Consider the following 15,648-nt stretch of genomic DNA (forward strand, 5'->3'; position numbering starts at 1 on the left):
GACGGCCCCCAAAAAGGGCCAGAAAAAAGCCTCGAAAATGGGCCGAAAAAGCCCTGGAAACAGTCCGAAAAAAGTCTGGAAAAGGGCCAAAAAAAGGCCAGAAAAAAGAGAGGCCAAAACCTTTTTTTAAGTTGTTTTCCTTTTCTAAATTTAGGTACGTCTTATAGTCAGTTATGTCTTATAGTCCAAAAAATACAGTATTTATTTTGCATTTTCTCATGGATGTGGGTACTTTTGTTCAAAAGCTAATCAGCATTTATAATTATTTCAAACACGCCTTGTTTGGCTTTTTTTAAAGAACCTAGGTATCACAGCCAAAGGAAATTTGGATTTCTCCAAGCAATTTTAGATGATGGTTTCTAAGTTTAAGAATGACAAAGACGTGGCCATATAAAAAGTTAATGCTTTTGCTTTAGATCATCCAGAAGAAATAGGTAGCTCCTACCTTGCATGTAGGGAGTGACACTATAGGAAATTGCTGCTGTTGCCACCTTTTGGTAGAGTCATCAGCTTTGATGACAGACTAAGCTCTCAATTTGCAATCTAGATCCGACAATTAGTAAAAAAAAAAAAAAAAAAGTTGGGAGAGCGAGTGAGCAATATTACAGTTATAAAGTAGGCTCGGGTAGGCAATTGGATACCCTCTAAGTATTTTAATGTCAACTACATCAGCTTCAGCCAAGACATGTGGAGGGCACCAGGTTGCCTATCAAGATGCAGATTAATTGCATGGGTGTTGCAGTGACATGTGATTACATATAGCAATTTCAAGGGGATTAATGTTACCTAATATGTGAGGAGACTGTCTTAGCCTTGATGGGCAATAAAAAATTCACATTTCCTAGTGAATTTTCTCATATGACTACAAAATTTAGATGATGGAATCCCAACACAATGGAAAGTTACAGGTTGATGAAAGCTGCCTTATAAGACTGATTCTCAGTCATCCAGGTGATTGTTGTCCCAAAGGTGCCTTTCCCCCCTTTTCTTTCAAGAGGCAACTGAACTCTGTTTTTCCTTGAAGACGTTTCACTTCTTGGATGAGAAGCAAAACATCTTCAAGAAAAAACAAAGAAAGTCAAGTTGCCTCTTGGAAAAAAAAGCACCTTTGGGACTGGCTTAAGTGTCAATAGTGTATTTGATTACAGATTAGCTGTCGTCTTTAAGACAGCAGGAAAGACAGTTTGACATAAAGACACGAGCAGAATAATTGTTGCAGTAATGTTTATAGAATAATTGTCATGATATCACCTCCCCTTTGTCCTAAGGCCCTCTTTCCATTTCACTGAACAGGCATACAACGCACGACAAGAAGGGGAAAAAAACAGCTGACCTTTTTATTATTTTCAAAACCAAAGTGAAAACAGCTCTGTCAGATGAGTGAGGTTGGGCTTAGAAGGGCGACATGTAGCCTTGCTTAGAGGAAGAAGGCTAAAAGGGAAACCAAGGTCAGAGACAAGGGATGACGCCATATCTTTCTCTGTGTCAGATTAGGCTGGGGGAAGAAGGTTCAAGGATACCATGGATTGTGCAGCAAACTCCACAACCTCATTTTTTTCACTGCACTGCTTGCTCATTAGCGCTGCTGCCAGAGTCCTGGGGCTTCATCACGTCTGGGAGCTCTGGAGGGCTGGAGAAGGGATCGATGCGGAGATTCTCAAAGACATCTTCTGAAGGGAGAGAAAGACATGTGTCATCTTGGAACGGTCCTATTTTATGCTACGTCACTGGCTACTATAAATCCCAAACCAAAAATGAAGATCCAAAGCGGTGGCAAACTACTCGAGTACATAAACAGTTCACACCTATTTTTTTTTTCAAATAGTGATTGCTTAATCCTGATTAATCCTTAACCAGAAGAAGCACATAAGCATTTTATTTCTATACTATTCACACTGATGAAGCCACATTTGGAATACTCCATTCAGTTCTGGTGACCAAGATGCTGAGGCCCAAGAAAGGGTGCAGACAAGAGCAACAAAGGTGATAAGGGGTCTGGAGGCTAAATGCTATGAAAAATGGCTAAAGGAACTAAATATGCTAAGTGTCCTTTTTCAAGAGGCAACTGGACTTTCTTGTTTTTCTTTGAAGACATTTTGCTTCTCATCCAACTGACAGCTATGACCCGGATGACTGAGAATCTCCATAGACATTTAGATATGTTAAGCTTAAGACAGAGAAGTATTCCAACATTTCAAGGGCTGCTACAGTGAAGATATACTTTCTCCATAGCACTTGAGAACAGGAGAAGCAGCAACGGCTCATCAGAGGGAGATCTAACCTGGAAATAAGGAGGAATTTCCTGGCAGTGAGAATTGTTAAGCAATGGGATGAGCTTTTGCCTCCTGGATTTGTGGCTGATCCAACACTGGAGCTTTTCAAGAAAAGATTGGATAACCATTTGCACAAGATTATTTGAGTACTCCTGCCTTGGGCAGTAGGTTGGACTAGAAGACCTCCAAGGTCACTACCCTGATGATTCTATGATACTTGGGTGTAAGTAATGTTATTAATATATCTTTATTTTGTTTGCCTGAATACATAGGGAAAAATACTTGTTATTCCTGAGGCAACCCTATTTGCTTTCATTCTCTATAACTCCATGATGATTTTTTTAAAATTTCAGATTTGTTTCCATCGACATCCACGCAATTAAAAGTATGAATAAAGCCAAATAAATGATCCACACCTTTGGTGTGTTAAGTGGGTTTGGCTGTTGAATTGACTAATTTCATGCTCAATAGGGGATGTTCCAACCATTCAGAAATGTTCTATGGTCAACAACAATCAATTTTGAGCTCAAAATAGTGATTTAAACTTGAAATAGAGTTAATAGGCAATAAAATAGAAGGAAAATATGTCGGATATATTCACTGCCTTGAGTTATTTGTAATAATAATAAAGGCATGATATAAATAATACATTTTCAAAATGATCCTAACAATAAAGAGAGGTGTTTTATAAAAATCTCTCTCATCAATTGTGACTACAGTTAGCTGGATTCTGGATCATCTCAAGATTCCAAATGTTTTACAAGAGCAACCCTGCACAAGGCATTTTATAATAATTCATATTATTGTAGTTGAGCAGTTTACAATCCAGTGAGACTGAAGAAGCTTCTTGGATGAGAAGTGAAATGTCTTCAAGGAAAAGCCAGAAAGTCTAGTTGCCTCTTGTAAAAGCACCTTTGGGACAACCATGACCTGCACAACTGACAGACCTCTCCACAGACAGTGAGAGACACCGGTTAAAATTCATCACGTTGTTGTTTTGATGAAATCTCACAGACAGGGATTCTGTTTTTGAGCATTTGAGCCTCTGGAACAGGACTAAACCACTGGGAGCTGCATTTTTTATGAGGGGTAAAAGGGGTGCATCTAATGAAGCAATTATGTAAAAATGGGTGGGATGATCCTTTCCCTTTTCTGGAAAGTAGAGAGATTTTATAGGTAGTTGTCAACTTACAACCATTCACTTAACAACTGTATGCAGTTTACAACAGCACTGATAAAATGATTTAGGGTAGGTTTTTGCATTTATGACTACTGTAGTTTCCATGAAGTCACATGATAAAAATTTAGGTGATTGGCAACTGGCACTACTTTATGATAATTGTAGCATCCCAGGGTCATGTGATCGCCATCTGCAACCTTTGTAGGAGGGATGAACAAAGTCAATGGAGGAAGCCAGACTCACTTAACTCCAATTCAGGTATGACTCACTTAATGACTACATCATTGACAGTGACAGAAATCCCTGTCCCAACTGTGATGATAAATTGAGGACTACCTGTACTTTAAAAACTACCTTAAGTCTGTTTCAAGGCTTTCTAGTGCAGTTTGTGTATATTTCTTGCCTCAATGCAAAATCGAAGATTTCTGTGCTGCCAATTTTCAGCATGATTACCGTGTTCTCCTGAAAATAAGCCCTATCCCAAAAATAAGCCCTAGCTTGATTTTTACATGTGTGCCTAATAAATCCTACCCCAAAAATAAGCCCTAGTTAAGACCCTGCCCACTCGTGGGGCAGAAGAAGTCGGGCAGCAGTATGACAGGTGTTGGGGCGTGGGAGGCCTGGCTGAGGTAATCCTAAGGTAAGCAGGTAAGATATCCCCCGAAAATAAGACCTTATTTTGGGGTCCAAAAGAAAATAAGACCAGGTCTTATTTTCAGGAAACCACTGTAGTAGTCAGTGATCAGAGACTCTTGGACCAGATTGGCTCTAAGATGGCAGGTGCTAAAAGCTCTACATGGCTTGTGCTGCAGATACCCAATATTAACACCATCTCTGGAAGCCATCTTCTGTCTGTCTGCCATCTTAGGTGTGGGATTACACCATTACAAGTAGGTCTTTTCAAAGGGAGCACCCCAGGCACAGAATATTCTTCTAAGGCGAATTTGGCCAATGCCCTTAGGTTATCAGTAAAAACCACTTCCTTGTCTTAGGCTCTTTATCTTCAATGGCAATGTTGTGTTTCTTTGGTTTCAAGAAGCATGCAACAATTTCACTCACCACTGGCTCTGAAGGCCAAGCCGACTGTTGCTGGGGCCTGGGGCCGTGCTGTCTGACTGGTGAAGCCGCAGTCTCCAAGAGTTTTACTATCATCCAGCAGTTGATCATCCTGGAAAATGGGGTAATTTGCCCCAGGATGCAAGAGAAGTCTCTTTTAAAAAAAAGTCTGGTAATCATGAACAATCACTACTTAGAAGTGTAATTAAAATCAAGAAATTAGGTAATGAGACTACAAACTCTGTATAGGATATGGTTTAACTGTCTTATGCACATCAAATTATCATAGAGTTGGGGGGGGGCAAAGAATAGAATAAGTTAGTCCTCGACTTACAACAGTTCATTTAGCGACCGTTCAAAATTGCAACAGCACTTGTAAAAGTGACTTATGACCATTCTTCAGTTACGACCTTTGCAGCATCTCCATGGTCACATGATCAAAATTCAGATGCTTGACGACGAGTTCATATTTATGGCCGTTGCTGTGTCCCAAGGTCATACGATCACCTTTTGCAATCTTCTCACAAGCCAAGTCAAGGGGGAAGCCAGATTCACTTAACACTTAATACAGGTTATTAACTTAACAACTGCAGCGATTCACTTAACAATTGTGGTAAGAAAGGTCGTAAAATGGGGCAAAACTCACTTAACAAATGTCTCACTTAACAACAGAAATTTTGGGCCCAATTGTGGCCTTGAGTTGAGGAATACTGTAGTAAGGCGTCTGTATTTTTTTTCTCCCACTAACTGTTCTACTTGCAAACCAGTATTCCGTGGAAACAATTTGCTACCTCTCTCCTTCTGTTTCTGATCTTACTAAAAAAATGAAGTATGAAGTTAGAGCTCTAATTCTAAGGATTCTTTAATCCCCAATTTTCTAGGGCACACAGAAAAATAGTTTCTTAGATGGGCAAAGGACTAAGTGGTTAGTGAACCAATTGCATTGGTATATCTCAGGGGTCTGCAATCTTAAACACTCAAAAAGCCATTTGGACCCGTTTCCCACAGGAAAAAAACCACCAGGCGCCACAAAACCTGGATGGGTGTGGCCAACTCCACGTCACTCACTCCTACCCAGTCACATTACTCCCCTTAGCCACGCCTACCCAGCTGGTCATTAGGGCAGAGAACTAGTTGTTAAAAAACACCGGGAACCACAAAACCCTTCTTTCTCTGTCTCCCTCCCCCTCTGTCTCTCTCTCCCCCTCCTCTGTATCTTTTGGATTTCCAAGGCCAGGCGAGCAGTGACTGGGAGGGGAGGGTGATGGGTGGGGCCAGTCAATGATGAGACAGGGAGCAGCAGCAGAGGGCCCATAGAGCCGCATGTGGCTCCAGAGCTGCGGGTTACTGACCCCAGTATATCTGATACAACTCTATGGGTTGTTAACTGCTTAATGTTTTACATGATTATTGTTTGATGGCTGGTTATTAATTTATTCCACTGAAGAGATACCCAGGTGTCTACTGTATACGATTTTTAAGCAATATATGAAGATCAGGATACTGAGAGTGCTACTTCCAACATTAAAACCAAGATATACTACATACAGCTGCTGGTCAGACCATAGATGTAATTCCCAAACACTCAGTACTGAGATAAGGACCAGCAAAATCCAGAAGCCTAACTATCCTCTTTCCTTAAATAGTGGGGATTCCAAAAGACCATCAGAATCAGCTAATGAGTGATTTGTTCCCTACAATTTGGCTGCAGACTAAGCAATGGGGGAAAAAAAGGCAGAGTTCCTAGAAATTCTAGAGTCTAAAAAATACAACTGAAGCTGTGTGGGATTTCTGAGTGCTGAAGACCCAATATTTTATTTATTTACAGGATATACATGGTCACCTGTTTTGTATGACAACTCTAGGTACCTCACAACAATCCATTAAAAAAGGTTAAAAACCAATTATTCTCACAGCTCAACTCATATCCTAATCTAACCCAATGCTTAGGGGAAGAGCCAGCTGTTCATAGCCCTCTGGAAGGCTAACAGGGTAGGATCTCAGATGGAAGTATCTCCTAAGAGCAGCAATTAGATTAGCAGTTAGATTAAGAAATTAATATAACCTCTGAACTGATCAAGGAGAGCACTGATATACCAACTTAGTAAACAACAGGTCGTGGTCAGTTGTGGGATTCAAATAATTTAACAACCGGTTCTTTGCCCTAATGATTTCTTCCAACAACCAGTTCACCAAACTGCTCATAAAGTTAACAACTGGTTCTCCAGAAGTGGTGTGAACTGGCTGGATCCTACCACTGGTCCTGGTGTAATATTATAATTTATTAAGAATCCCGAAGGTATAGTACTTTCTATAATAAACTCTCCATACCTTGTATAATCTCTGTTCTTCTGGAGGCCTCTTAAGAATCCCCTCCACAATTCTTTTCAGCTCATACACTGTACTGGATTCCTTGGCATCTGTGAAGATAGTTGTCTTGTGACGTCGGATCATTAGAAAAACATCCTGTTGGACAACAAACCGGTTCATAATATTAGGCGATCGGTAGCATTCGTAATTTTATCCAAACAAGCCACTACTATCAATAATGATAATGGCATTGTTTTATACAGTGGGAAAACCTCAACTTGTTATGTAGGATAGACAATTATTCTCCAAAATATAAAATACAAAGTACATAAAACCTCAGTTTTATAGAACAATTGAGAATTATTCCCGGGTGTTTGCTACATCCACATTTATGTAATATACATAAAATACATCTATACTGTTCAGATTGATTTGCCAAGCAACAGACAAGTCCACTGTTTGAAAAAGTGGCCTAAATTCAGACTTTATTGTTGCTTCTAAGGTCTTCAGGGGTCAGCCAATTGAGATGGTCAGTGGTCTTCCGGGTGCGATTCAAGGTGTTGGTCACCACCTTTAAAGCGCTCCATGGCACAGGACCCGGGTACCTTCGAGACTGACTTCTGCCACCAATAGCCTCCCACCGGCCAGTTCGCTCCCACAGAGAGGGTCTCCTCAGGGTGCCATTGGCCAAGTTATGTCGGCTGGCGACACCCAGGGGGAGGGCCTTCTCTGTGGGAGCCCCAGCCCTGTGGAACGAACTGCCCCCGGAAATACGTAAAATCTCCGACCTCCGGGTGTTTCGTTGTGCACTCAAGACCCTGTTGTTCCGCCAGGCTGGTCTATCAACATAACAATTTTAAATTGGGTTTTAAATTTCTGGGGTTTTAAATTTGAGCCGAATTCATTTAATAATTTTAAACTATTTTAACTGATGTTGTCTTGTGTTTTAATAGGCTGTACACCGCCCTGAGTCCTTTGGGAGAAGGGCGGTATAGAAATAAAATTATTATTATTATTATTATTATTATTATTATTATTATTATTATTATTATTATTATTATTATTTGCTATAAACAAAACAGCAGTAGTTAACAATTGTATACTAAAATTAGCACTGTCATTTACAACCAGGTTAACACTTCAGAATTTAGAAGCTGTAGTAAATATAATCCTTCTTCAGGTATTCTCAAGGATGAAGCCATCAAAGACCCTACTTTCACAATATACTACAATCCTATTTCTCATAACTTGCCAACTAATAACCATCTGACTAGTTCTTATGGCCTACTTTAAGGCTCAGGAGAGTTTTTACAATTGTAGGTAGTCTCTCTATTAAACTGCACACAGTATCACAACTGTAATTTTTTCCAGACAGAACCCAGGACCACAAATGACTATGGCAAGGTTGCTCCTCTCTACATAGATTTGCAGCTGGGCATATTAGCTAAAACCACAAAAGGCACTCCAGGTAGCCAATGCTACCAGGCCCTCTCTGTAGATACCAGAGAAAATATATAACATATTCTCTCTTGATCGGTAAGTGTACTGGGCAAACTCAATTAATTTTGTTAGACAAACCTTGGCTTAGTACAATTTGTGAATCTAACAAAAGACATTCTGGCAGAGGAATGACAGATGCTAGATCTTCCAGATTGATTTAGAGAATTCAAACTTCCTCAGCATGGTACTCTTCAGATATGTTGGATGACAACTCCCATCATTCATAGCCAGTAGGAATAACAACAGAATGGTAGGCATTGTAGTCCAGTATATCTAGATGGCACTAATTTGGAAAAGATCTGGTAAATTGCTATCTCCGAGCAATTGCGTGCCCCGGTCCCCTTAGCTCTTCCCGTTCCCCAGGCTGCTTAGAATCTCAGCGCCCGAGTCTCCGGCTGATGTTATGTAATGCCAGGTCTGTAGTAAATAAAGCCCCCCTCATTTGTGATCTTATTCAGGAGGGGGGAGCGGACCTGGCAGGTATCACGGAGACCTGGTTGGGCCATGAGGGGGGAGTTCCCCTCGTGGAGATGTGCCCATCAAGCTTCCGTGCATTTCATCAGCCGAGAGCTCAGGGCAGGGGCGGGGGGGGTGGCGGTCATTTTAAAAGAAGGTCTTGATCCGAGGGAGACCACTGTACCTCAGATAGCCGGATGTGAGTCCCTTTTTGTGAAGTGGGGTCGTGGGGTGCAGATGGGTCTGTTGATCACGTACCTGGCTCCCTGCCACGTGGCAACGACCCTGCCCGAACTCCTCAATGTTATAGCCGAGGTGGCGGCTGATACCCCCAGACTTGTGGTCATGGGGGATTTCAACCTGCCATCCATCGGTGAGACATCTGAGGTAGTTCGGGAGTTCATGGCTTCCATGACGGCCATGGACCTGACCCAAGTAATTCACGGCCCTACTCATATGGGGGGACACACTCTGGACTTAGTTTTTATCTCTGGTCAGTGGTTGAGTGGCCTTGATATAGGGGATGTAGATATTGAACCCTTGTCATGGTCTGACCACTCGCTCCTTCGACTTGACTTTCTGACCGCCGTACCCCGTCGCAGGGAGGCGGAACCGACCAGGTGGTTCTGCCCCAGGCGCCTGATGGACCCTGATAGGTTCCAGATGGAGCTTGGGCCATTTCCTGAGACTCTAGCTCATGACTCGGCTGAAGACCTGGTGGCCGCCTGGGATAGGGCGGCTGCCGGGGCTTTGGACCGGGTCGTGCCTTTGCGGCCTCTGACCCGGCACCGAACTCACTTAGCTCCTTGGTTTTCCGAGGAGCTGAGGGTGATGAAGCGCCGGAAAAGACGCCTAGAGAGCGGTTGGAGGGCCAGTCGTTCCGAGTCTGACTTGACACTGGTAAGGTCTCATATTAAGACCTACCTAGTGGCGATAAAAGCGGGAAAATCTAGCTATTTTGCCGCTCCTATCGCGTCATCAGATAACCGCCCAGCCGCCCTGTTTAGGGTGACCCGCTCCCTCCTCCATCTGGGAGCGCGGGAGGACCCCTTGCAGGGCCGAGCTGAGGATTTTGTACAGTATCTAGATGATAAAATAACTCAGATTCGGGAAGACTTGGCCGCCGACTGGGTTAGTTCAGACGAGACGACTGAGGCAGGCCTTGAGAGTGTTATCTGGGAGGAGTTCAATCCTGTGGCTCCCGAGGACGTGGACAGGATCTTGGGGCGGCTGAACGCAACCACATGTTTATTGGACCTGTGTCCCTCCTGGTTGGTGCTGGCTTCCCGGGAGGTTACACGAGGCTGGCTCCAGGGGATTATTAACGCTTCTTTGAGCGAGGGTGTCCTGCCGGCCGCCTTGAAAGAGGCGGTGGTGAGGCCTCTCCTCAAGAAGCCATCCCTGGATCCGGCTGTTTTGGCTAACTATCGTCCAGTCTCCAACCTTCGCTTTATTGCGAAGGTTGTTGAGAGTGTGGTGGCGCGACAGCTTCCCCAGTACCTGGATGAAGCTGTCTATCTGGATCCGCTCCAGTCCGGCTTCAGACCTGGGTACAGCACGGAAACAGCATTGGTCGCGTTGGTGGATGATCTCTGGAGGGCCCGGGATAGGGGTTCTTCCTCTATCCTGGTCCTATTAGACCTCTCAGCGGCTTTTGATACCATCGACCATGGTATCATGTTGCGCCGGCTGGAGGGACTGGGAGTGGGGGGCACCGTTTTGTGGTGGTTCTCCTCCTATCTCTCCGACCGGTCGCAATCCGTGTTGACAGGGGGGCAGCGGTCGACCCCGAGGCGCCTTGTTTGTGGGGTGCCGCAAGGGTCGGTCCTCTCGCCCCTCCTGTTCAACATTTATGTGAAGCCGCTGGGTGAGATCATCCGTGGTTTTGGGGTGGAGTTCCATCAGTACGCTGATGATACTCTGCTGTACATTTCCACCCCAGACCATCCCAATGATGCCTTGGAAGTGATGTCCCAGTGCCTGGAGGCCGTGCGGGCCTGGATGGGGAGAAACAGGCTTCGACTCAACCCTTCCAAGACCGAGTGGCTGTGGCTGCCGGCGTCCCGGTATAGCCAGCTGACGCCATCGCTGGTTATTGGGGGCGAATCATTGGCCCCCACGGAGAGGGCCCGCAACTTGGGTGTCTTCCTGGATGCGCGGCTGTCTTTAGAAGGGCATATGACAGCCGTGGCCAGGGGGGCTTTTTGTCAGATTCGCCTGATACGCCAGTTGTGCCCCTTTCTGGACCGGGACTCCCTATGCACGGTCACTCAAGCACTCGTCACTTCTCGTCTGGACTATTGTAACGCTCTCTACATGGGGCTCCCCTTGGGGTACACCCAGAGGCTCCAACTGGTGCAGAATGCGGCTGCGCGGGGGATTATGGGAGCGACGGGGCGCTCCCATGTGACTCCTCTCCTGCGCGAGCTGCATTGGCTTCCGGTGGACTTCCGGGTGCGCTTCAAGGTGTTGGTGATCACCTTTAAAGCGCTCCATGGCTTAGGGCCAGGGTACTTACAGGACCGCCTTCTGCCACCAATAGCCTCCCACCGGCCAGTTCGCTCCCACAGAGAGGGCCTCCTCAGGGTGCCGTCGGCCAGACAATGCCGGCTGACGACCCCCAGGAGGAGAGCCTTCTCTGTGGTGGCACCTACCCTATGGAACAATCTACCCCCAGAGATACGAGTGATCTCCGACCTTCGGATTTTTCGTCGGGCCCTAAAAACTCATTTTTTCCAGTTAGCCGGTCTGTCTTGATTTTAGGGTTAGTTTTAAAATTTTAATATTGATTTTAATTGACAAGTTTTAAATTATGGGCCAAATTTATAAATTATTTTAACTTTATTTTTAACTGTGATGTTTTGTATAGATGTTTTTATCTTGGCTGTTCACCGCCCTGAGTCCGAAAGGAGAAGGGCGGTATAGAAATTTGAATAAAGTAAAGTAAAGTAAAGTAAAGCAATGGTTCAGTTCTCATATATAATGCAATTCTGGTCTTCACATTTGCAAGATTCCCCAAACTATTATTTTATGTTTTTAGTCCCATTTCAGAAGTTATCCAAAGTTCTTTTACTTGTGGTAAACATCTCAAAGTTAGTTTAGATTCTTGCCCATTTAGAATGCAAAAATTCTGGCAACTTAACTTCTCTCCATCATAAAGGGTAACCTTTCATAGCTAATGTTTAAATCACCCTATTTTACAGAAACCAAGTCTTTGATTTACTCCTAAGGTTCAGATGTTGGAGACAGTCAGATTCAATCCATCCTAAGCCAGGAAAGCGGTGTAGTTGATTTTGGTTTGTAAATACCTCTCAATCCATCTTATTCCACAGGCTTGTTGTAGGAGGAAAAACAGATAGGGTGTAGAGATGAGATGTGATGAAGAGAGCCACTTTAGTCTAATAGTTAAGCACCAGGCTAGAAACTATGAATTCTATTACCACCTTAGGCATGAAGGCCAGATGGGGGACTTTGGGCCAGTCACTTTCAGTCCAACTCACAAGTTGTTGTTGAAAGAAAATAGTAAGATAAAGAAGTATTAGATACATTAGCTGCCTTGAGTTATTTATAAAAATAATAGGCAAAAACTAATATGGTGAGGAAAGACAGGTTACAGATTGAATCAAATCCAAAATCATGACATTAGGGTTTATGTACCAAGTAGGCCATGACAGTGCCCAAGTTCAAATTCTTCCTCAGACAGAATATTCACAGAGAACTTTAGGTGGGTCTCTTATACATACCTCCTACCGGCCTCCCTGCGCCCAGTGCGCTCACATAGGACTGCCCTCCTTCGGGTGCCATCGGCCAGACAATGTCGGCTGGTGGCACCCAGGGTGAGTGCGTTCTCTGTGGCCACACCGACCCTCTGGAACGAGCTACCCACCGACCCTCTGGAACGAGCTACCCACTGGGCTCTGGACGGCCCCCGACCTCCGCTCCTTCCGCGGCGACCTGACGACATGGCTTTTTCAACAAATCTCCTGATCTGTTGGGAATTCAGTTTTAATTGTTGGGTTTTTAATTGAATTATTTTTCTATTTCATGTTATTGTCGTTTTATTGTTGTGAGCCGCCCCGAGTCCTTCGGGAGAGGGGCGGCACATAAATGTGAATAAAATAAATAAAATAAATATATTAAGACTATTTTTATTTCTGTTCAATTGTCTCCGATTCTTAGAAACCCCTTGGACAAACCCCTGAGGTTTCTTGGCAGTTTTTCCAGAAACAGCTTGCCATTGTTCCTTTCCTAGGGTTGAGAGAGAGTGATCAGCCCGAGGTCATCCAATTGGTTTAGTGACTAAGGTGGGACTGGAATACACAGTCTCCCCGTTTCTAGCCTGATGCCTTAAGATTACACCAGACTGGGTCTTACAATGTTGCAAACGTTAACACTCAACTATACGCCTCTAAACGTCTTATGAAAACATTGTTTTAACTGCTTCCTTATCAACCGCTTGAGTTGATAAGAAGCAGTAATAGTGCTTTGACCATTTCAGGGTAACATTAAACCCATCACTTGTCTTTTTACATATTTTTGTTTATACTTTCTCCAATGCCAGGGGCCAGGTCACCAAGGGTTGATGGGAGTTGAAGTCCAAAGCTTCTGCAGAGCATCTTAAAGGAAGGATAGGGTAAAAATTCAAAACTAAGAATTTGGCCAAGTTCAATGGTTTGGAGGCGACTTCCAGTTTCGCGCAGCCTTTTCATATTGTGCCCTAGAGCAGGGGTCAGCAACCTTTCGGACCTCAGGGACCACAAAATTGATAATTTTAAATCCTGCGGACCACTAATATGATTTTTTTTAAAAAAGATAAATAGTATTTAGTGCAATATAAAAATGCAAATTATTTTTCTGTGGATCACCATAATTTTCTCATGGACCACCAGTGGTCCACGGACCACCAGTTGGTGACCACTGCCAGAGAGAGTAAAAGTACCTAGAAGTTTAGAGCTGTTATGTTTGCAACATTGTTAAGAGCCAATTTGGTATACTAGATACAGTTTGGTATAGTGGGCACATTGAAAGATATTTTTTTTCTTTATTACTTTTCCTTCCACCTGTCGTCCCCCCCCCCCAAATACAAAGCAGCCTGTTTGCCAAAAAAGCATCCAGAAATTCCCTTAACTTCCTTGGAGATTAAACCTTCCAAGCTAAATTTATCAAAGTCTTTCTAACCGAGGTCTTTTCTGGATGCCTTTTAAACAAAACAAAACAAAAAAAACCCCACCAACAAACGTTTTACCAAATAAACCACCAGAGGATTTACGAAGGAATAACAAAAACGATTGCAAGGAATAACCAGGGCGGCGTCTTGGAAGTCCCCAAGATGGGAACATCAGACAGTTCAGCGCCACCCACAATACCGGGAAAACCTCTCCTTCTTTGTCGCGTTAAACGTCCGGGCTGCCCCTCGACCCTTCTGGGAGCCTACCTGGCAGGGCTGTTGGGACGATAAAGCGGACTGGGAGGAGGAGGAGGAGGGGGGGGCGAGGCGAGGCGGAACCAGAGGAAACCCGATTAAGACCATCCAGGTGGGGGAGGGGGGGACCCCCAAAAGGGAGCAAAGTTAGCAGGAAGCCGCTTCCTTTCGGGGCGTCGGGAAAGACGATGCGCGGGGGGAGCCCGGATCGCGTCCCCACGAAACGGGAGCCCGGGAAGGGATCGGGGAGGACGGGACGGCGAGGAGCATCCCACGGAAGGGCAGTGGGGAAACAAAAAGGGAAAGGAGGGAGGACGGTGATTCCAGGAGGGTCTTACGTTCCCGCTGCTACTATTTCGGGGCTGGCCCCGCTCCCGCACTCACCATCTCTGCAGATGCAGCCTCAGCCTAAGACCCCCCCAGAGAGGAAAAAGCAGCAAAACCCCCGGTTTCCCAACATGCACTGCAATCTCGGTATATAACCCAGCCCGGTTTAGTGGTGGTGGGGGCGGGAGAGGAAGAACACCGTGGCGCATGCGCCCCATCCGAGGCTCGCCTTACGGCTTTCGGTCGGGAAAAAAAAAAAAAAAGACCATAGACGGCCCATATAGAAAGGTTTGCGGAAGCAGCCGCCGGAAGGAAAGACGGGTCGGCGGCACGGAAGCGCTCGCTGCCATTTAACTTGAACCCTCGCCCAGTTTGGGAAGGTCGTCGCGGCTAAAGCGCCGCCATTTTCTTTCGTGACTCCATTACTCTCTATGGTTGCTTCCGTTAGAGTGCGGAAGTTAAAGGTTGCCTTCGCTGGCTTTTTTGTGTGTGTGTGTTTTTAGAAAGAACTTTAAAAAATTTTTTATACATCTTGGCGAGAAGTCGCTTCCTCATAAAGTGGGAGTGGTCTTAAGGAGATAATTTCCGTTTTACGCCTCTCCGAACTAAAAGCGTTTCAAAAATCCAGCGTTAGGCGACGTACTTACTATATGTAATTACGTAGGAAGGTGGCTGCCATTTTGAGAAGGGCATTTGTGGCTTGTATATGAAGACCCCATTTTGTAAAATGGAGTTTCATGATACCCAGGATTTTGGCCTTTGCAGCAGGCACCTCGATTTTAAGCGTGAAAAAACAAAACCACATCCCCATCATTTCCCCAGTTGTGCTGTATTACAAACCAGTGAATTATTAGGAATTTTTTTTTAATACAAATTGGGAGTACCTAAAATAGGGGTTCCTAAATCTTGTTATTACACCTCCCTTTAATGTAATCTTAATGTATATTCCTCTCCCAAAAAACCAAACAGCAAAATGAACTTGTGGGAAGCCCCCCACCCCCCACCTCCTAGAATAATGAAATATTTTGGGGAATATTAAAAATGCAGAATATTGTAGTTCCCTAAAGGAGAAATGGAGAAACATGCTCTTAAAGACAGAGAGCAGCCTCAGTCTTTCTTAGTAG

General features: G+C 44.4%; 1 protein-coding gene across 2 annotated transcripts; it reads right to left on the reverse strand.

Moving 5' to 3' along the window:
* Window positions 1-1,312: 1,312 nt before the first annotated feature.
* Window positions 1,313-14,964, reverse strand: ELOB (elongin B). Of its 2 annotated transcripts, none has more exons than XM_034423432.3 (4): window positions 14,582-14,964; window positions 6,841-6,975; window positions 4,513-4,621; window positions 1,313-1,667 (listed from the first exon to the last, which is right to left on the reverse strand). In XM_034423432.3, exons 1-4 carry the CDS (start codon window positions 14,582-14,584, stop codon window positions 1,558-1,560), a joined length of 357 nt encoding a protein of 118 aa, XP_034279323.1. In that variant the 5' UTR covers window positions 14,585-14,964; the 3' UTR covers window positions 1,313-1,557. The 2 variants fall into 2 exon arrangements, with proteins under 2 accessions (XP_034279323.1, XP_034279322.1); XM_034423431.3 differs by having other exon boundaries at window positions 1,313-1,670; window positions 14,582-14,797.
* Window positions 14,965-15,648: the final 684 nt, after the last annotated feature.

The sequence above is a fragment of the Pantherophis guttatus genome, chromosome 4 (assembly GCF_059756535.1).
Source record: "Pantherophis guttatus breed Tessera chromosome 4, ASM5975653v1, whole genome shotgun sequence".
Classification (NCBI taxonomy): Eukaryota; Metazoa; Chordata; class Lepidosauria; order Squamata; family Colubridae; genus Pantherophis; species Pantherophis guttatus.